The sequence below is a fragment of the Pan paniscus genome, chromosome 9 (assembly GCF_029289425.2).
Source record: "Pan paniscus chromosome 9, NHGRI_mPanPan1-v2.0_pri, whole genome shotgun sequence".
NCBI classification, from domain to species: Eukaryota; Metazoa; Chordata; class Mammalia; order Primates; family Hominidae; genus Pan; species Pan paniscus.
Window position 1 is genome coordinate 63,495,999 of NC_073258.2, and position 22,385 is coordinate 63,518,383.

General features: G+C 40.7%; 1 protein-coding gene across 2 annotated transcripts; it reads left to right on the forward strand.

The window, feature by feature from the left end:
- The first annotated feature begins 8,650 nt into the window (after nucleotides 1-8,650).
- SCGB2A2 (secretoglobin family 2A member 2) lies at nucleotides 8,651-11,653 on the forward strand. 2 transcript variants are annotated; one of them, XM_003828477.5, is made up of 3 exons: nucleotides 8,651-8,775; nucleotides 9,385-9,572; nucleotides 11,450-11,653. In XM_003828477.5, exons 1-3 carry the CDS (start codon nucleotides 8,721-8,723, stop codon nucleotides 11,486-11,488), a joined length of 282 nt encoding a protein of 93 aa, XP_003828525.1. In that variant the 5' UTR covers nucleotides 8,651-8,720; the 3' UTR covers nucleotides 11,489-11,653. The 2 variants fall into 2 exon arrangements, with proteins under 2 accessions (XP_003828525.1, XP_057155022.1); XM_057299039.1 differs by lacking the exon at nucleotides 11,450-11,653 and having other exon boundaries at nucleotides 8,721-8,775; nucleotides 9,385-9,692.
- The last annotated feature ends 10,732 nt before the right edge of the window (nucleotides 11,654-22,385 follow it).

Genomic DNA, 22,385 nt, shown 5'->3' on the forward strand with positions numbered 1-22,385 from the left:
CATGTGTTTGTGCATTAACATTTTAAACCACACACATTGTGGGGACATGGAAAGTTGTGTAATTTCTGGGTTTTGGTGAAGAAGCCAAAAGAATTTGCCAGAGGCTGACAGCTGACTCTGGCTCTACTTCCAGATCCGGATCCTGATCCCAACTCATTAGATAGATCCTGGTCACATGGTGTCATGGTAACAGTCACTTCTAGAGAAGGACACTGAGGTGGCCCAGACCCTGGTTGGCAAGGTCTCTAGTCACCTCCTCTCTTCACTTGCCTTCTTTCTCCCCTACTCCAAATTTCCCTCATGGAGAGTACAAATGGTGATGCATTGCCCGGGAAGTCAGTGATATCTGATTTTCATCTTCAGTCTGATGCTTGTTTTTAGTAAGACTTTAATTTTAAATTAATCCTTTTTTCTAAATAGACTTTGTAATAAAGCATGAAATTCAATCAATAAACTCTTTGTGAAAAAGCCAAAATCTGCTCTTAAAAGTCAATTACACAATATTAATTAAGCACCTAGGCTGTATGACTGTTACACCAAGACAAAGAAACCACAGTATTCTCAAGAAACACCTACAGAGAAGAATGGACCATGTGTTCAGGATTCTGGGGATGTCAGGAGAGAGCTACTCTAATTATATAATCTCTTGATCGAAGAATGAGTATATACCAATGATTGTGTATTTAATAATGCACTTTAAATACATTTTCATTTCTTTCTTTTCAAAAACATTTTAATTTTATTTTGTATGGGTGCATAATAGGTGTATATATTCATGGGGTACATGAGATATTTTGACACTGGTAGATGATGTGTAATAATCGTATTTACCAATATCAGTAAATGTGGTATGTATCACCTCAAGCATTTATCATTTCTTACTTTTTTAGTTATTTTAAAATGTACAATAAATTATTGTTGACTGTAGTCACTGTGTTGTACTATGAAACACTACTTTTTTTTTTTTTTTGAGACAGAATCTTGCTCTGTCACCAAGCTGGAGTGCAGTGGTGCAATCTTGACTCACTGCAACCTCTGCCTCCCGGGTTCAAGCTATTCTCCTGCCTCAGCCTCCCAAGTAGCTGGGACTACAGGTGTGCACCACCATGCCCAGCTAATTTTTGTATTTTTAGTAGGGACAGGGTTTCACCATGTTGGCCGGGATGGTCTCCATCTCTTGACCTTGTGATCTGCCCACTTCGGCCTCCCAAAGTGCCGGGATTACAGGTGTGAGCCACTGCACCTGGCCCAAATACTAAATCTTATTCATTCTATGTAATTATATTTTTGTAGCCATTGACCATCCCTGCCCTGCCCCAACATACCTGAATGAACATTTCTCAAATGAGGGCATACAAGTGGCCAAAAAGTATCATATTTTTTAGTTATTTTAACTAAAAAACTTCCCCACCTCTGGTAGACATCATTCCACTCTCTATCTCCATGAATTCCATTGTTTTAATTTTTGGGTCCCACAAATATGAAAATATGCCAAGTTAGTCTTTCTGTGCCCAACTTATTTCACTTAACATAATGTCCTCTAGTTCAATTCATGTTGTTGCAAATGATGGAATCTCATTCATTTTTATGACTGAATAGGACTCCATTGTGTATATGTATGACAATTTCTTTGTCCATTCATCTGTAGATAGAAGCTTAGTTTGATTCCAGATTTTGGCTATTATGAAGAGTGCTACAAGAAACATGGGATATCTTCAATATATCGATATCCTTTCTTTTGGATACACACCTAGTAATGGGATTGCTTCATCATATGCTAGTTCTATTTTTAGTTTTTTGAAAAATCTTTATACACTTCTTCATAGTGGCTGTATTGATTTATATTCCTGCCAACAGTGAACGATGATTTCCCTTTCTCCATATTTTCTCTAGCATTTGTTACTGCCTGTCTTTTGGATAAAAGCCATTTTAACTGGGGTGAGAGGATATCACATTGTATCACATTTCTGGGATGATCCATAATGTTGAGCATATACTTGTTTGCCATTTGTATGTCTCCATTTGAGAAATGTTCATTCAGATCTTTTGCCCATTTTTAAATGGGATTTTTACATTTTCTCTTATTGAGTTGTTTGAGCTCCTCATGTATTCTAGTTATTAATTCCTTGTCAGTGGAATAGCTTGCAAATATGTTCTCCCATTCTGTGTATTGTCTCTTCACTTTATTGATTACATGTGTATATTTCTAATCACATAAGGAAATATGTCTGTCATTGGTTTCCTTGTTATAAAAACAATCATATTAGATTCATATGCTGTCTGATTCCTCCAGGAGCTACTGCTGAAGAGTGTGAGGTGGGATCAGGTAAGACTTGGCAGGCTGAGGGCATCTGATGGCAACAGATAGGATCTACAAAAGGGAGTGAATGAGGCCTGCATGTTTACCCCCATTGGACATCCTCTTCTAGAATCACGGACACCTCCCAAGACCACATATCTCTAGCTATTAACAAACTGTACAAAAAATGAAAGTACATTTAGCTTTACCAAGTGCAAAGAATTTACTTATCCTGGCTCCTTTTATGTAACTCTTGCTGCCTCTCCCGTGGGCATCTTAACTGTTTTCCTTGACAAGATTTACTCATCTGTGCCTAAGATGTTTCCCTCAAATCTCTTCTCCCTGCTGTCTACCTCATAGGCTAGACAAGGTCACACTCTGAAAACAAATAATAGACTTCCTTTAAAAATTAATCACATGTTGAACAACAGGATATGAGACAGAAGACTGAAGAAGGACCTGTGGAATATCTCTAAGAATGAAATTTCATCATGGAAATTAAAGGCCTTTAGAAAATCAAAGAACAACATCCTTCTGAGCTTCACATGCTCCGGGAAAGGTTTGTGGATGAGGTGATGATTGAGTAGCATCATAAGGACCTAGAGGATGAGGAAGACCTAAGGATGGAAGTAAGGCCCTTCTGGTGGATGAAGCAGCCTGGGCCAGGGCATGAATTTACATACAGTCCAGCCCATTGGAGGGCAGGCACCTGCTGGCATTCTTACCATATGTGGGGCTGCATCCACTGTGCACTGGGTGTGAGGCTGGCTGGCACTGCTGTTTTTTCGTGACCAGGTGAATGGCTCTTCAATATTTCTGCATACATGGCTTCTCAGCATTGGCAATATTAATATTTGTGGTTGAATATCTCATTCTTGTGGACAGCTGTCCTGAGCATTGTTAGATGTTAAGAAGGTTTTAGTTGATGTTTAATTCCTGGCCTCTGTCACTTGACCTCAATAGGACACTCACCCCCATCCAGTTGGGACAAGCAAAACCCACTATTGGGAAAGGTTCTTCAGGGTGGGGAAAGTGAAAAAGTGTCCCCACTGAGACCCATTGCTCCAGCAGCAGGGATACTTTGTATAAGTTCCTCCATATGCCTCTCCTGAGGCCCTGGCGTAACAGAGGCTCATGACAGTGGGCTGACTACTGTTTCTGGGATAATGTTGGCATTGAAGGGAGGGGAAAATTACTAACTCACTGGCAAAGGTACTAGTGAAGGTATCTGATGAGCCAAGGTAAACTTCCTCTCGCGTATGCGCATTAACATTTTTAACCACACACAATGTGGGGACGTGGCGAGTTGTATAATTTCTGGGTTTTGGTACGGGAAAGAATTAGCCAGGGGCTGACATTGACCTTGTCTCTGCTTTCAAATCCGGTTCCAGGTTCCAACTCATTAGATACATCCTGGTCAGATGGTGTCACACTAACAGTCACTTCTAGGGCAAAAGGACACTGAGGTGGCCCAGGCTCTCGTTAGCAGGGTTTCCAGCCATCTTCTTTCTTCACTACCTTCTTCCTACCTGACCCCCAGTTTCCCTCCAGGAAAGTACAAATGGTGTTGTATTTACCGTGTCCAGGAAGACACAGTGGTGTCTGATTTAAGTGTTACGTCTGATGTCTGTGTTTCGTAAAACTTTAATTTTAAATGAGTTCCTTTTCCTGAATAGATCTAGTAATAAAACATAAAATACAGTCAATACACTCTTTGTGTAAAATATCAAAATCTGCTCTTGAAAATGAGTTACACAATAGTAAATTAAGGAAAATAAGTAGTTTTCATCACTATAATACAAACAAGAAGTGCCCAAGCCATGAGCTCAATGAGCAGGGACAGGGAGGAAGGGTCAGGGTGAGGGTCCTGGAGATGTCAGATGGAACTGCCTATGGAGAGATACAGGGTCCTGTGAACAGGGAGGTCCCCAGAGATGCAGGGCCAGCAAAGAACACAAGGCATTAGCCATCTTTGATGTGGCTTTTGGAATGAATGAAGTGTTTCAACCCAGAGCAGCTGAGGCAAGGGCAGAGGAGGAGGGGAATCCACTTGGAGCAAAGGTCTCAAGCAGAAAACTCTTCTCCAGGGCTTGTGCAGAAATCAACCCAGAGTTCTCATAGGGCAGCAGTGGGAGTCATGGACACCAGGACTCATCTGAACCATGATGTGCAGGTCCCTCAGTGTTCAGCCAAGGAGGGAAATAGTGTTGAGAGCAGCCTGTGGAGCCAGAACATCTGGCTTTTTATCCCGCTTCTGCCCCTTCCTAGCTGTGTTCTTTCAGGTGAGTGTCTTAACATCTCTGTGTCACATTTCTGTTAGGTGGGGTGAAATGACATGCCCACATCATAGAGAAGTGACCACTCATGCTAATTTGCCCACAGCAGTCCTGGGTTATGTTATTGTCCTGGCATCCTATTGATTTTATGTTTCTTTTCAGCCACCAAAATGTTGGAGTTTGGCTAACAAATAATATGGTCACCCTTCTGCTAAGGTTGCTGCTAGGAATGTTGTCACAGGGTTCAACAGTGCCTTTCAAACAGCAAACTGCTACATAATTATGATTCCTGCTCTACTGAACATTAAAAAGCAAGTGGAAGCACATTTGGAGCTGAGTTCGGGGAAGATTCATCGGACGACAGTATGTAGGGTCTGTTTAGGAGAGAATTTATACGTCAATTAGAGCTCAGCAAAATTCTTTAAAATGGACTGAGAGAAAAGATACCAAAGCCTGGATCACAATGCAGTGCTTTATTTTCCAAGTTAAATGTTTTTGCTTTGTCTAACTATGGTTATTGTGATATATTTTTGAGAATATTAAGGGCAGACTAATTTTCCAGTGTTCTATGATGAGCTTAGCAGTCCTAGGAGTTGAATCATAAATACAACTCAACAATAGGAAAAGATGATGAGCAACTGACATTTAGACAGCACTGACTCTGCACCAGGCACTGTTCCCAGTACCTTACCATTTTTACTTTACTTATGAGTCACAACCATTCTGTGACTGTTTCCATTTTGAAGCGGACACAAATCGTTAAGTCTCCTGTCCACCGTGGCACTGTCAGCAAACAGAGGAGCTGGGAAGTGAACACAGGCAGTCGGTCTGGCTTGGGGTCCTCACTCAGGAGCCATCAGCCATGGGCCTATGAAGGAAAAGGGCTGCAGAATTCAGCAGAGATGCAGCTTCCAGGGCCGGCCATTCCAGGCTTTTCGGTACAAATACAGAAATCACTGAGAAAAGATGACTTTCAAACAACATTGCTATTTAATATGAAGTATGGCAATGCCTTTCCTTTGCCCAAATCCCTCATGTCCCTACATCTCAGCTCTTTTGTGAGCCCAAGGCCAGGGTAGATGTCTGCCTTTTTTTTTAAGGCATAGTTTTTTCCCCTCACAAAACACAAGCACATTTTAGAGAGAATGTGTGAATGACTTATTGCTTTGTCATAGTAGAGGCTCAGTAAACACTTGTCACAGAAACACTGAAGACTGAAGGACACTTGGCCTCCAGTTTCTGAACTGAATTAGGGACCTGAATAAAAGTCCCAGCCAGGTGCTGTGGCTCATGCCTATAAACCCAGCACTTTGGGAGGCTAAGGTGGGTGGATCACCTGAGGTCAGGAGTTTGAGACCAGCCTGACCAATATGGTGAAACCCCATCTATACCAAAAATACAAAAATTAGCCAGGCATGGTGGTAGGCACCTATAGTCCCAGCTACTTGGGAGGCTGAGACAGGAGAACCTGGGAGGGGGAGGTTGCAGTGAGCCAAGATCAAGCCACTGCACTCCAGCCTGGGTGACAGGGCGAGACTCCGTCTCAAAAGAAAAAGAAAAAAAAATTCTTCCCTTTTGGGAAGAGAAAAAATTGGACCAGCAGTACTGTGTTTTAAACTTCTGATTCTCCTCTCTCTCCCTGCAAATACTGGCTTGCAAATGAGTCTTTCTTGGGCCAGGTATGTCTTATGACTCACCAGAGAATGATCACTGTCAGATCTGGATACAATATGTGAGTGAAAGAAAACACCATCTCTTTAGTGGGGCACCATGTAGGTGGTGTGGGGAGTTCATTTTAGATGGGTAAGATAACACTGCGTGAGTGTTTGTCCCTGTGGGAAAGAGGGCAGGTCCATAAGGACTGGGGCACCAGGCAGAGACCCATTAGGTCTTGGCCAAGGAGACAGTCTCCGTTTCATGATCAAAGTTTTTCACTTCACTTATGGAAGAAGGATGCCCGCCATGGCCAGCTGGGTGAAAGTATACCTATAAGTACAGAAACCTTCTTTCTAGCCTCTTCCTAAATCAATTTTGTTCTCAACTTGAAAATATCTGAGGCTCCAGCTGAATGATGGAAAGAAAGACGTCATGGGTAATCCGGACAGCAAATAATGCATCCACGGGAAGTGAAGAACCGACTCATCTCTTTGGCTCTCTCATCCGTATCTTCTTTTTTTCTTTTGAGATGGGGTCTCACTCTGTCACCCAGGCTGGAGTGCAGTGGCGTGATCTTGGCTCACTGCAACCTTCGCCTGCCAGGTTCAAGTGGTTCTCTTGCCTCAGCCTCCCGAGTACCTGGGACTACAGGCATGCACCACCACGCCCGTCTAATTTTTTGTATTTTGAATCGAGATGGGATTTCATCATGTTAGCAAGCATGGTCTCAATCTCCTGACCTCATGATCTGCCTACCTCGGCTTCCCAAACTGCTGGGATTACAGGCATGAGCCATCACGCCCGGCCTCTTTTATAAAAAACCCAAGCCAGCTTTGTATTTCTTGTTCCCATGACCTTCACCATGCCCCTAATTAAACGAGGGTGGGTTTTCTGTCACATGAGGCTGTCCTGTCCTCCTGATCCCATGTGGCCATGTTCCTTGCCTTCCTTACCTGGCCAAGTGCCATCTGCCCTCTGGTCTCTGATCTTGTCATTCCCTCTGCATGGAACTGCATCTTCCCTGGATCTGTCACTAGACACTGTCGTCCACTCATCCAAATGTCAGCTGAAATGGCATGGCCTCCTCCTCTCAGTAGTCAGTCCATGACATCATTTTGCCGTTGTGGATATTTTGAGTTCTTTGCAGTGATTACTACTTTCTCATATCTCTCTTATGTGGCAGGATGCTTGTTACCTCCCTTATTGGAAAGTCAGCTCCATGAGAGCAAGGCTTGGTCTAAATTGTGCCTATAACTGAATTTATGGTGTGCAGCTCACTGCCAGCTCATAGGGGATGCTCAGCAGTTATTTAAAGATGGATGGCTGCATGCATGGATGAAATCTTGTCTTTATACATGACTACTTTGCACTGGGCTGTGTGAAACAATTTTTTTTTGAGACAGAGTTTCACTCTTGTTGCCCAGGCTGGAGTGCAATGGTGTGATCTCGGCCCACTGCAACCTCCACCTCCTGGGTTCAAGCAATTCTCCTGCCTCAGCCTCCTGAGTAGCTTGGACTACAGGCACGTACCACCATGCCCAGCTAATTTTGTATTTTTAGTAGAGAAGGGGTTTCTCCATGTTGGTCAAGCTGGTCTCAAACTCCTGACCTCAGGTGATTCACCCACCTCAGCCTCCCAAAGTGCTGGGATTACAGGCATGAACCACTGCGACCGGCCATGAAACAATCTTTACATGAAGCATCCTTATACAAATTCTGCATGCTATCCCATCCCGCCTTTTATTTTCTTCAAGTGATGAAAAGGAAGGATGCTCAGAGAGACCAGCAAGGACATGGCAGGACTGCAAGTTGCATCCAGGGTCCAAACCCTCATCCCTGATTCCAAATTCCATCACCACCCACCACCCAGCACTGCCTGTCCAGCCCATCAGTTACTCTACTAATTCACAGCATCCTTTGAATCAGTGGAAAGAAAACCCTAAAGAGTTACCAAAGAACTAAACAAAGTTATCAATTAATTTATAATTAACCGAGATAATCCTTGTAAAAATAACTTTCAGCGGAGGGTGGATGGCCTTAAATTTCCCCACAAAAGGTAAAACTTTCCCAGACATCCCTTTCTGAAAATGAGATGTCAGTGGATGAGAAAAGCCTGCTCCCAAGAGTAGGTGTGAGGTATTGCACCTAGGCCCACTGCTGGGATAAGCTGGCACAGATACACGGGACATGACGCTGTCATTCTCACCTTAAAGAAAGAGACAGAGAAGAAAAGGAAGGGGAGCAAGTGGAGAAGGAATACAAGAAAGAGGAAGAGAAGCAGGAAGATTCTACATACAGGCTGGCTGTGTTTCCCCTGGGGCATGCTCCTGTTTACTGGTCCCATGCCAGGTTGACTCATTGCCTCATTCATGGGTGGAATTAAGATGCCTACCTGGGGAATAAATAGAGCAGGGCCGGGTGCTCACCTCCACAGCGGCTTCCTTGATCCTTGCCACCCGCGACTGAACACCGACAGCAGCAGCCTCACCATGAAGCTGCTGATGGTCCTCATGCTGGCGGCCCTCCCCCTGCACTGCTACGCAGGTGAGTTCTGTGCAGGGAGGGCTGCCTCGGGGTTAGGGGTTGTCACGTGGGCCTCTATGGAAGAACTCCTGCTCCCCAATTCTCAGCAGAGATCAGCCCCAGTACAAAGGCTGTAGGTATAATAGATCTTACCATGTTGCCCAGGCTGGTCTTGAACTCCTGAGCTCAGGCAGTCTGCCCACCTCGGCCTCCCAAAGTGCTGGGATTATAGGTGTGAGCCACCACGCTTGGCCTAAGATACTTGGAAATCTTCTGTGATGCTCTGAATGGTAATAGTGAAGCATCGTATGATTTTGAACCAAAGAAGACCAAATAATCTTCACGATATACTTCCAAGTCCGAGTGTTTCATTTCTCAAGTCTTCTCATTAAATGAAGTTTCATGAGGTTTAGCTTTTCTAGGCTGGGGAGTGGAGAGAAAGAAGTTGCAGGGCTTACAGGAAATCCCAGAGCCTGAGGTTTTCTCCCAGAATTGAGAACTCTAGATTCTGCATCATTATCTTTGAGTCTATATTCTCTTGGGCTGTAAGAAGATGAGGAATGTAATAGGTCTGCCCCAAGCCTTTCATGCCTTCTGTACCAAGCTTGTTTCCTTGTGCATCCTTCCCAGGCTCTGGCTGCCCCTTATTGGAGAATGTGATTTCCAAGACAATCAATCCACAAGTGTCTAAGTCTGAATACAAAGAACTTCTTCAAGAGTTCATAGACGACAATGCCACTACAAATGCCATAGATGAATTGAAGGAATGTTTTCTTAACCAAACTGATGAAACTCTGAGCAATGTTGAGGTGTTTATGGTAATTTCATTTTCTTCCTATAAGCTTTTTAAATCCCCTGACCAGGGACAAGTGGGCTCTTCATTTCTCACTGACAATGCCAAAGCCACTAGTGAACAAGCCTTTTCTTACATTGGTTAATTTAGTTGAATGGTTAGTCTAATGACTTTGCCATCAAGAAAAACATCCAGCGTCCCTGTGTTGTCACTCTACCCAGAGAATCCTCAGTGGATGATAAATGAATAGGGCAAGAGAGGAAAAGGAAAGGTCGGTAGAAGTCTTACCTATCCCCAGAGCTCTCTAATTCATGCTCACAAACACAGACACAATCACACAAACACAGAAACACACATACACACATCCAGACACATGCAAACACACAGACACAGTCACAATCACACAAACACACACACATTCAGACATACACAAACACAGACAGACAGGCAAAGACACAGACACAGACACAATCACACCGGCACACAATCATCCAGACACAAACACAAACACACAGACAGAACCACACAACCACAGAAACACAGAGACACACACAAACACACTCAGACACACACATACAAACATATGTTCACTCTCTACAGAAAAAACAATTTTCCAGAAGACTCGCACCTATAGACCAATCTGCAGAGAAAACTTCTCTTCTTCAAAAAAAGTAAAAGTGTTCTTTCTTAAAAAATGCCCTATTTTTCAACAGTTTGGAAAATACCATTTGAGCAAGATTCTATACATCTCAAATAAAAAGAATTTAAAATGCACTTCCAGGCAATCATAATTTGCTAGGATAAATGATGAGAAACCTTGGAATATCCAATAGGCAACTGTAGATCATGGGTATGAAACCGCCATGGAGGAAGAATTGTCTCAAACAAAAACCAATAGTTTTGTATTTCTTTCTAACTATACATGTATATTGTTGAGGGTTTTCTTTAGCATTTATTCCCTATGTTAAATTCTTCTTTAATCCTTCCCTGGTTAAAAAAAAAAAAAAAAAAAAGCTAGAAATATACCAAACACCTCCATTAGGATGAAAGTGAACATCACCTCAGGAAACCCTGACGCTTTCTACAACATGGATGAAACTTGAGGATATTATAGCGAGTGAAGAGTGAAGCAAAGAGTCACAAAAACACAAATGCTGCATGACCCATGCATATGGGAATCTGGGGAGCCAGACTCAGAGACAGTGAAAAAAAAAAAAACAGTGGTTGTCAGGGCTTGGGTGCAGAGAAGAAGGGGGAGTCATATTTAATGGGTCTGGAGTTTCAGTTGTGCAGAACAGTAATATTCTGGAGTTAGGTTGCACAACCACACGAATATACAGAACACTCCGAACTGTCCCCTTAAAACGGCAAATTTTATGAGATGTACATTTTACCACTATTAATAATTTGTTAAAAACTAATTATCAACTGCAGGGAAGGGTGATGGATTTGTTTCTTTAAAAGCTTCCTCAGACAGATCATAGTCTGCAGCTCCAATAATTAGTAGAGCACAATGGTGGTGGCAGAGGGCGTCGGACTGCTGGGATGCTGGGAATATTTCCACAATGGAGGGTTAGACGAGAGCTCAAAGTTTCACTTTTTTTTTTTTTTTTTTGCATTTGAGCTAAGATTTTAACAATCCTGTGAAAATAGGTAATATAGTCACGTATTTGTTGAATACATTATTTCAAAGAACCACAAACACACAGAAAAAATATTTAAAAAGTCCATGGTGGGGGAAATGATCTAGAAACAACAGCTCTTCTACTTCCAGCCCTAACTGTCTGGGATGCTAGATGTTTGTGGGCAAACCCTAGAAAAGGATAAGCTTCTGTTTTTCAAGATTTTATTTTGTTAGAGAGTGCAGAAAATCTAAGTGATGTCTCTGTTTTTGCTTTCTAGCAATTAATATATGACAGCAGTCTTTGTGATTTATTTTAACTTTCTGCAAGACCTTTGGCTCACAGAACTGCAGGGTATGGTGAGAAACCAACTACGGATTGCTGCAAACCACACCTTCTCTTTCTTATGTCTTTTTACTACAAACTACAAGACAATTGTTGAAACCTGCTATATATGTTTATTTTAATAAATTGATGGCAAAAACTGAAGTTTCTCTTTGTTCTACCATAGAAAAGAGGCGTTAGAGGGCCTCACATATTTTACATACACACACACACACACACACACACACACTTACTTATTAAAGAACTCATGGTCATGGGTTGAGGACTCTGTGAAGCATTTGTTTCCTCAGTCTGACCTCTAAGCCTTGGTCCTCTCTCTCTGAAGAGTGTTTCCCTGTCCCCATCCCACCACCTCCCCCGTCGACTCTCTCTGGGGTCCTCAGGCTCTGGGATGTGAGGCAGGGTTTCGCTCAGAGGACCTGCTTTCACTCCAGTCCTCCCATCCACGCTGAGCCCTGCTGGCCATGTCAGGCTTCTCTGCGCTGTCTCTGGGCCTCCCCGAGATGTGCAGGGCCTGGGCCAGAGCCAGCCAGGGAGGGGAGGCCTGCAAAGCAGGGTGGCACCTGACTGGGTTTAAATTTTGTAATTTTTACTCATCATAGATGTTGGCTTCAGTTTAATTTATAAACTACTACAGGAGAATATTATTTTTAACCATATTATGTTATTATTTGAATCCTATGCAATACGACTACTGAGTTTAACAGTACCCCTATTAAGATTTTCAATGTCCTCTAGTCCCGTGCCTGTTGTGGGACTGGAGTCCATCCTCCGCTGTCCCGCAGTGAGCTGCAAAGGCAATGAGGGTTGAGGGGAGTGAGCGTGCTGTGCAGGGACCCAGCACAGCAGGGGATGTTTACATGGAAACTGGAGTCTCCTTCATGTCCTGTCCCCAGCATTCCTGTCACCAGGGGCAGTTATTGCCACCTGTTCTGCTTCTACCTCAGCCTGTCCCTCTTCTTTCCGAGGCTATCCCCTTGTAAGGTTTTTGTATCGGTTCGAACCCCAAGAGCATACCAACAGACAACACGAGGCAGTGTGGAGCAACATGCTGTTTTAATGAGCACCTGGAGGCAGGAGGGCTGAGGCCTAAAGTGGCATCAGCCTTAAGTGAGGATGGTGCAAAGGTTTTATAGTCTCCTGTAAACAGGAAGTGTCCTAGTCTGATGTAACTGCTATGTTATATCTGGATGGCCTCTTTCTCCGTCTTCAGGGGTATGTGTCTTCCGGCCGGCTCTCTTCCTGCTTCTGCTATCTTGCTGGTGCACCCCACTAGCACAAGTAGCCTTGTGCCTTGGGACTGAGCCTGAGAAGTGGGGAACTCATCTCCCTAAGCTTTCAGGCCCTGGGGAGAATTTTACATTGCTGTCTATTTGGTTATAGAAAAAGGACGACTTTCTCAATAACTACTTCAGGTGTGACATGGGGTGGCATGGGCACCTTGGAAAAAGAAAAACTTAATTTTGGGGCTATTCTTGAGAGACAAGTTGGTATCCACCATGTCATTGTAGCAGGAGCATCATCTGGATTGTCTGGAAAGGTGTCTGTGCCTGCAAAACAGTTATGTTGAGAGGACAAGGAGGTGTCAACAGGGAGAGGCATGGCCTCATTTGCTGCTTCACGAATGAAAGACCATGTCTGGATTAAGAAGGGGAATAATTCCTGAGTGGCTCAGAGTCTGGTAAGTGTGGAGGCCCCAAGACAAAAGTTTGGCCATACATGATTTCAAAGGGACTATAGAAAGAGGGTGCTTTTGGTGTTGCGTGGAGTCTCATGAGGGTAAAAGGGAGATTTTTTGTCCACGACTGGGGGGTTTCTAGAAGGAGCTTGGTGAGTTGGGCTTTAAGGACAGAGTTCATTTTTTCAACTTTGCCTGAAGATTGAGGCCTGTAGGGTGTGTGGAGAACTTACTTTATTTTTAAAGATGTAGAGACACCTTGGGTGATTTGGCTGATGAAAGTGGGCCTGTTATCAGACTGGATGGATGTTGGGAGTCCAAAATGGGGAATTATATGCATGATGAGCATTTGCGTGATGATATTTGTACCTTCTGAAGTTATTGGGAATGCTCCTACCTACCTGGAGAAAGTACAGACAAAAACCAGAAGATAGTGGAGCAATTTATCAGGTGGCATGTGGGTGAAGTCTACCGGCCAATCTTGCCCGGGTACCTGGCCTCAGGCTTGGTGGGTAGGAAAAGGCAGTGGCCAGAGAGAACCCTGGGGTGACACTGACAGGCAGATACAGCAGGACTGGGTAATCTCTTGAACACAGCTGGAAAGGTGAGGAGAAGTGAGGATAGGGCAGAGAAGTTGCAGGAGAGGTTTGTAACTGACGTGGAAATATTTGTGGAGGTTTGGAGGTGAGGAAGGCTTTGAGAGTGAGGGAGAGTGAAGCACCCTTCCTTGACATACCATGGTCATTGCTTTTGAAGGTTTGGGGCTTGGAAGTCCTCCTTTTCTTGTGAGGAGTAAAGAGAAGAGAACAAGGACAGGGACAGAAACTGGCCTTGCATGGGATGTAGGGCTACTTTTTTGGCTACCTGATCTGCTGGCTCATTTCCAGCCGATATAGGATTGTCTGGGGTTTGGTGGCCTCTGCAATGAATGATGGCAACTTTCTGTGGGAGCTTGGAAGCTTGAAGGAGCTTGCTGATGAGAGAGCCATTTATGACAGGAGTGCTTTTTGCAGTTAGGAAACCCCATTCTTTCCGGATGGATGAGTGTGAGCACTATGTGGAACACATAATGAGAATTTGAATGTATATTCATCTGTTGTCTGGTTGCTAGAGTGAGAGCTTGAGTGAGGGCGATGAGTTCAGCTTTTTCGGAGGTGGTGCCTAGGAGGAGCAGATTGGCTTCAACAGTGAGGGGCTTGTCAGTGTTTTCCCACGTAGGGAAAAACTGAACATTCAGAGCACTGCTCAGAGGAAATCACTCCTGGACATTATTTGACAAGATATTATTTGAGGGACTATCTCCTGGGTAATTCCTCAATGGGATGAAAATTTTCAACATCTTGTAGGGTGGATGCTGAGGCACTGAGGCAGGGCTTAATGAAGAGGCCTGGAGACTGAAGACAGGAGTGGTACCTGGCAGAGACACTAGTCATCAATGGCTCTGGTCTCAGCACTGACTGCGTGGAGAGCTGTGGGAGGAGCCGGGCACCTACGTAGGGACCAGCCCAGGGCCCAACCTCAACGTCAGGGGCTGGATGTGGTGTCTAGAGACCACTGAGTTAGGTTGTGCGGGTCCAGGACTCCAAGCGGCTGGAGTTGCATCATCTGTGTTAGCAGGTTGAAAATACAGATCATACAAACCCTGTTCTGTGACCATAATTGAGTCCAATGAAAAATCAAGAGCCGAATGACAAGAAATTCGCCAATCACTTGAAAATTAAACTCCCTGCTGCTAAATGATAATGAGTCATTAAATACTTATTGAAATTGTTGTTAGTGTCTGTGTCCAGCCCTGGGCTGTGAGGTATGGGCAAGCAGGGACAGTGGATAAACCCTTCTCTACTCCTGCCTCCTGCTGGGATGGTTGGGGACAATGCTCTTTTGCTTCCTAGAGGAATGTCAAATAATCCTGTTTGCCTCTCTTTTCTGGACACTTCAGGGGCCTTCTGAAGTATTCAAAAAGCTAAGTGCAAGGGAAGACAATTTTGAAACTGAAGTTTGATTTTGGGAAGGCTGTTAAATGTTCAAGGTTTAAAACACTTGATATTATAAAATAGAATTGCAGATTATTATAAGTTTTTTATGTTTCCAAAATCATGATTCAGAAATTTTAAAGAAGCAAAAACCTTTTATAGCCCTTTACAGATTTTGCCAAAGAGCAGATTAGTGTCTTAGGAAGACTTTGTTATGCTTTCATTTCAATGCTCAATTTACAGAAAAACCATAAAATAACCCATTTTTTAAATTTAGTCAATATATTTACATAGAGAACCTCTTATGCAAAATTAATTTCCACAATTCTTCCACCACTTCTTTGAACCTTCAGATTTTTCCTATCTAATTTAAAACTATCAGCTGAGTGCAGTGGCTCACATCTGTGATCCCAGCACTTTGGGAGGCCAAGGCGAGCAGATCACAAGGTCAGGAGATCAAGACCATCCTGGTCAACATGGTGAAACCCCATCTCTACTAAAAATACAAAAATTAGCTGGGTGTGGTGAAGCACACCTGTAATCCCAGGTACTCAAGAGGCTGAGGCAGGAGAATCGCTTGGACTCAGAAGGTGGAGATTGCAGTAAGCTGAGATTGCACCACTGCACTCCAGCCTGGCAACAGAGCAAGACTCCGTCTCAAAAAAAAAAAAGAAACAAAAAAAAGAAAAACTATTCTTTAACCCTAGGCAACAGGTTACATTTCCACGCCGTCTTGTAATCTTTTACTAGAGAACACATTTTACTGTTTTTAAACACCTTGCATGAAAATCTATTTTCAGTAGTTTCAATTACATGATATAATAGTAACTCCTACAAATTGTTAATGTTAAGGTAAAATCTGGTAAGTTGCTTTAATTGTATGCTAAGTGCAGCCAAGGTTTACCTTCTTAATTAAGGGTGTGGTTAGTTCCCTATGTCCCCAGGCCCTACCAATTTTGAAGCAATCAACACAGACAGTTCTCAAAACCCAAAAAGCAGTTTACAACCTGGGTTAGTTCCTAAATCAAGTTTTTTTCTGGCTTAACACTTGGCAGTTCTGAAATAGCTGCAATTTGTCCTAGTTGAAATATGGTAATGAGAATTATAAAGAGATTTTTAAAGGAGCTAAGTGGTTAAAAGTCAGCTTAATTAAAAGCTAACATCCAAGATGTGTGTGTATGTATTTAAAAGGCCTTCATGTTTTTGTTTTTGTTTTTCCTCCTAGAAACTTGACTTTTTTGAGCAAGTTTTTTTTTCTCAGTTGACTGAATTCTGTTTTCTTTATTTACTTCTGCTGTCTACCAAGATGTATTTTTTTGTAGGAAAGCTTAAAGAGAAATAATTTTATCTGAGAAAGAATCATATGGTAAATGTTGTCCTAAAATGAAATGACTGGTTGTTTAAGAAAGAGGGATGTTCAGGACAAACAAGAAAGTCCAAACATGTCATAAATGACCTGTGTAAGTTATAATAAGATAATTTATTTTAAGAAAAAAATTTCTATATGATCTAGTTGTCTATAATTAAAGGAAATTATAATGGTCTTTCTAGAAATTAGGTTTTGATTTAAAAAATACTTAGTAAAGAATTGTTTCCAACTATGAAGTTTTCTTAAGGTACTGCTTTACTCTTAATAAATTACAAGGCATTATAATTTTTGTTTTCTGCAAAGTTCAACTTTTATTGTATCTGTTTTCAGCTTTCTCTCCTCTTTTAAAAGGCCCAACGTAATAACTCTATTCTTCAACTCATTTTCAGTTTCTGTAAGTTTCTTTTTTCCTTAAGGTTCTAGCTTGTGGCCTGATGCTTTAAAAAAAAGCTTTATCTTAAAGAGCTAAAGGAAATGTTTCCTTTTAACCTAATATTCCTCATAAGGAATAGCAGTCACACTGCAGAAGGTCTTTCCTTTTGCCTTGGGTAACTGGCCTAATAAACAGATTTTATGCTTCATTGAAATAATTCCTATCATTATTACTAAGTTTTGTTTGCTTAGAAAAAAACATTCATTTGGCTAGATGTGGTGGCTCATGCCTATAATCCCAGCAATTTGGGAGGCCGAGGTGGATGGATCACCTGAGGTCAAGAGTTCAAGACCAGCCTGACCAATATGGTGAAACCCCATCTCTACTAAAAATACAAAAATTAGCCAGGCATGGTGGTGTGTGCCTGTAGTCCCAACTCCTCAGGAGGCTGAGGCAGGAGAATTGCTTGAACCTAGGAGGCAGAGGTTGCAGTGAGCTGAGATCACACCACTGCACTCCAGCCTGGGTGACAGAGAGAGACTCCATCTCAAAAATGTTAATTTTTTTAATTCAGGATACTACATCCCTGTAACTTTCTGTATGTGTTTGTAAAGTCGTTGTGTCATTAAGCTACAGGACTTTGACTCATGAGTCTAAAAGGACACCAAGTCCTGCTAAATCTTAACACTCACAGCACTTAAAGCCTCATCTTCAGACCCCATAGAAGATGCCAATCAAAGTAAACTGTGTTTATGAGGCCCAGGGCCAGAAATTAAATCTATTCAAGGCCCTAGTCAAGGCCTGGGAACTGTTATGAAAGAGGTGGGCATTTGAGATTGTAAGGGCTGATTTGGAGAGATAAATAAGTTGTTTCTCTATGAATTAACCATTATTGTCAAAGGCACACTAATGCAAAACCAGCCTATGGACCCCTGTGTCAGAATAATGAGATTTTCTTGAAGCATTAACAAACTCCATGGTAAAGGTCAGAAAAGGCTTATGGAAATTATATCTTATGGTCAAGATGATTGCACTTTATAGATTATAAAATTTTTAAAAACAAATTTAATAGGCTTCATGCTATTTTTATTAGAGTTTATTGTTTGGAAAGTTATGTCTCATTTCTCAAATAATGGTTTTTACCTTTTTTGAAATACTTGAGTTATTCTTTTGGTTAAACGAATATTTATTTTACAATGACCTGTGATCCCATTTTCCAAAAAGTGTTTAAACCTTTGATATTCAACAAGCTTTCCAAAATCAAATAATAAATTATGTCTTTTTCTGGCCTAATTAATTCTTGAAGGTATTAGGTTTCCTAAAGTCCAAAAATGACATATTTGGCTTATGGGATATAAAAATCACACAGGAAGCATTATCAAATATGGAATGTTGTTTGGCTTTTTGGGGCTATATTTCTATAAATATTTTATTGGTATGTGTTCCAAAATTATGTGAAACTCTTATAATTCTGCTAGGACTTAGTGTACATTACCAGTAATAATTATAATTGTTATGTTAAATTATTGTTTGCCACAGAGGTAATATTTCCTTGTCAATTGTGTCTTTGACTATGGCTACCCTGAAACTTTTTGTCATTCACAGTCAATTGTTGTTTTGGTCCTCTTTATAAGGGGGCTTTATAATCAGCTATAAAACTCTAACAGGTATTTTCTAATGCAGGCTTCTGTTAATTGTCAAGATTGTGACATTTGAAAGAGGAAAAACTCTCAGAACTCTCATGGAGAGTGGGAATGTTCATGAATATCATGCAGAACAGGAGTTAACTGCATGGACTGAACTAATAGGAGACTGAAATAATCTTTTGACATTTTTGCTTAAAACATTGCTACTCCTTTGTTTTGTTTTTCAGAGTGAAGAAGCTTTTCTTTTGAGCTATTTACAGCTTGTAGCAATTAAGTAAAGTATACTCCTGTGAAAAAAATTTGAAGCATATTTGTTTCTCTCTACCTGATTTCTCCAGAATTTGTGAGTGTTCTTAACTTAGGGCAATATAGTTATTTTCATAAGTGCAATAATAATCTGTTTTCTTTTGCAACAGGAAACCATCAGACCAACTGTTTATTTTACCAAGGCTTTGACTAGAATGGTGTGCTTTACTTTAAGTAATCAAACTTTACTTATAGTGCCAATAAAACCCCCTGGGGAAAACTGGCCTTGAACCTTGTCTACACAGTTTCTCTGCAGGGTTCCTGACCAGTGGTAAGTATAGAGTGTCACTTTCTGATTGGCCCAGGAGCCCCAAGTTATCTTTTGACCTCAAGAGAGGAGAAATTTACCTAGCTCATTGATATTTGATGGTACAAATCCATGGCTAGGCTCAGCTTTAAAAAAGTCTTATCTGAGTTTCCTTATGGAACAGCACTTCATTAAAGCCAATTTTAAAAGCCTATGTGAAAATTAATTATTATTGCTCTGCTTTAAACAAATCATTAGGCCAAGTATGTTACTAAAGTTTATTTTTTCAAACAAATTGGCCCCATTATAATTTGTTTTTAATAAAAATGGGAGACTGAAGAGAGAAAAATTATGTTTCAAAAAACTACAGTGCACCTGTTGTTAGATTCTAGTCTTGCCTTATATTTTTCAATTTTTATTATTTTCTACAGTTTGGACTAAATTCTAGTTTTTCCTGGCTACACGTCTCCAAAGTAATGTTTTCCATTTTTTGTTTCCTTCTTTTCTTTTTTCCACCCATGTTTTAAAATCTGACATGGAAAACTAGGCTGTGCTTTCTCAAAGCCTTGCAAACTGAAGCTAGACAACTTAAACTTCAGAAGAAAATAACAGCAACCTATTTACATACCACTTTCCTACCTGCCTCCTGATGTATGGATTTCAAAGTAATATGGTCTATATTGATTTTTCCATATTGTTCTTTTGTTTGTTGTTATTTTCCTCCCTTCTTCTTCCTATTTTATGTTTGTAGGACATGAGACCTCACAACCTTCTAAAAAATGGGCTTTCCTAATAATGTGGACCTACCCATTGAGGAATAAATTGTCCTAGCCATGAGAGATCAGATGACTCTCAAGATCAGATATTCATTTTATTCTAAAATGCTTTCTCTGAAAGATTTTAAAAAGAAAAGGAGGGAAATGTGAGAGGAAAATAAATTTGGGGGCCCTCAAATTAATATTTATTTTCAAGATTTAGATCCAAACTGTAGAAATTTCTGGCCCTGTGTCTCACAAATGCAGTTTATTTTGATTGGCATCTTCTATGGGGTCTGAAGATGAGGGTTTAATTTAAGTGGTCAGTGTGTAAGATTTAGCAGGACTTGCTGTCCTTTTTAGACTGAAGAGCCAAAGCCCTGTTCTAACCAATACTTCAGTGTATGTTTTAGTTTTTGTTTTTAGCAATGCCTGAACTCTAGAACAACTATTATAAATAATTTCCCTTTAATTATAGACAACTTGATACAAATCACTTATGACATGCTTGGACTTCCTGTTTTATCCTAGACATTCCTCTTTCTTAAATCATTAATTTATTTGAGGGCAAAATTCTGCCACTTAAGATTCTTTCTCATATAAAATTATTTTCCTTTCAATTTTTCTTATCAAAACTACCTCATTATAACTTTCTTTACATTGTTCTAATTCACTAATTGCCTTTATCTAATTTAACAAATAACTTTTATGTAAATCTGAATTAGTAAAATATTTTCTTTCTAATAAGAACACATATGTATTTTTAAGAAAAATGTTTTTCTATAATTAAAAAAATTAGAAATGACCCATTTAATGCATATTTCTTGTTTAGCTTAGTAAAACTTTAGATTATAAATTATATGACAAGATTATCTACAAGCATCCATTCCATTATAGTTACCTAATTAATTAATTTTTAAAATAGTTTACCCAGATTACTTATGAAAACTCTGATAGTTATTTGAAGTTATTTCCTTGCTAACCATTTTGATAGCCTGTGAATTTCAGGCTTTTCTAAGTAAGAACGTTAAGTTCAGATAAGTGGGGGTTTTGTGATTTTTCTTTGCCAATAACTAAGGACTTCACTGTTTTGTATTTCACCTAATTTTTTTAAAATCCGCTTACTTATTAAATATTTACTTAAATCACTTGAACTTGAAAGAGAGTTTGGCTTAAAGTCTCTATATTCCAATAAAGTATTTGATTTAAGTGATTTTTTAAAGCCAATCAATTAGAGCTCTTTTATATATTTTTAGTAGTAAAACATATACATAACATGTAAGTACATAGGCATATTAGACACATAGATATAAGTAGATCTTATAGATTCATAGACCTCTATGAATTCTTTTATTTTAGACTTCCAATTTCTTAATAACTGATTTTATTACCCTAGACAATTGTCAGTGAGATAGCCCTAAATTTGCATGTTAAAGAAACTCTTAGGTGAAAAATCAGATAACAAAATTTACATCTCAAAGTACAGATAGAGTCTGGTGGTGCTACAGGGAGATTAAAAATGGATGCCAAATTAAACATGAAATGATAGAACTCTATCAAAGGATTGTGTAAGAAGACCAATTTTATTTAGAGAGGGACTACCTATCTCTTAACTGGATCTCTGAGCTCTGAGCAGAGCCTATGCTTCAGGATTCATCCTGGGTCTTTAAAATGGGAGAATTATTATGAGGCTAGACCATATGGTGTTTTTACAGTGCACTTGAAAGAGGATTTCTTTAAACAAAGACATTTCTAAGTGTCTAAATTACACTCTTCCTTAAAAACCTAAGTTTGGGATGTGATGAGGTTTCTCTTCAAATAGCCTGATCAATACTTTATTATTTAATTCATAGTACCCCACAACCACCACCCCTTTTTCCTTTTTCTCTTTTTTTCCTTTCTGCCTTTGTTACATGCCCGGACACGCCACAGTACCAGGCACTTTCCTTTCCTTATTTGGAAAGAAGACTATCTCTCTAGCTCATTGCAGACACCCCTTCCCCTTTTCCCCTCTCTTCTCTTCATGCCCACCTTATCTAAAGAAATTTCAAATGTCTAGCCAAGCGGGATTAGTTCAGATTGTGTGACCCGACCCCAGCCAATGGGGAAAGGGTACAGAGGCAGGACTTGCATCAGGAATAAAGACTCTCCTGCCCTTGCGTTCAGGTGTGCTGTCATGGTGACTGGCCAAGGAGAAGCACCCCTCTGCACAGAAGTAAAATTACTTTGCTAAGAATCCTTTCTTTGAGTGTTCAATCTCCTTAGGATTTTGAGTGTTATTCCCGACACCAAGAGTAGCCTCTGTTATAAAAACTATTTTAATCAAAAAATCAGGCAACATGATACAAAAGCAAGCAGTTAAGATCTGAGAGAAACTTGTTTGTTTACACTTTTATGGTTTCATAAAGAAAAACAGAGGTTTCTCTCCAAAGGTGTGTCTGGTGACTTCTCTGTTTTCTTGTTTTGTTTTGTTTTGTTTTGTTTTCAGGAATCCCAGGCTATTATAAACTATTTTAGGTTCCTC

Coding starts and splice junctions, on each gene's coding strand:
- SCGB2A2 (XM_057299039.1), top strand. CDS start 8,721: ATGAAGCTGCTGATGGTCCTCATGCTGGCGGCCCTCCCCCTGCACTGC. Junction 8,776..9,384: donor CCCCCTGCACTGCTACGCAG/GTGAGTTCTGTG, acceptor CATCCTTCCCAG/GCTCTGGCTGCCCCTTATTG.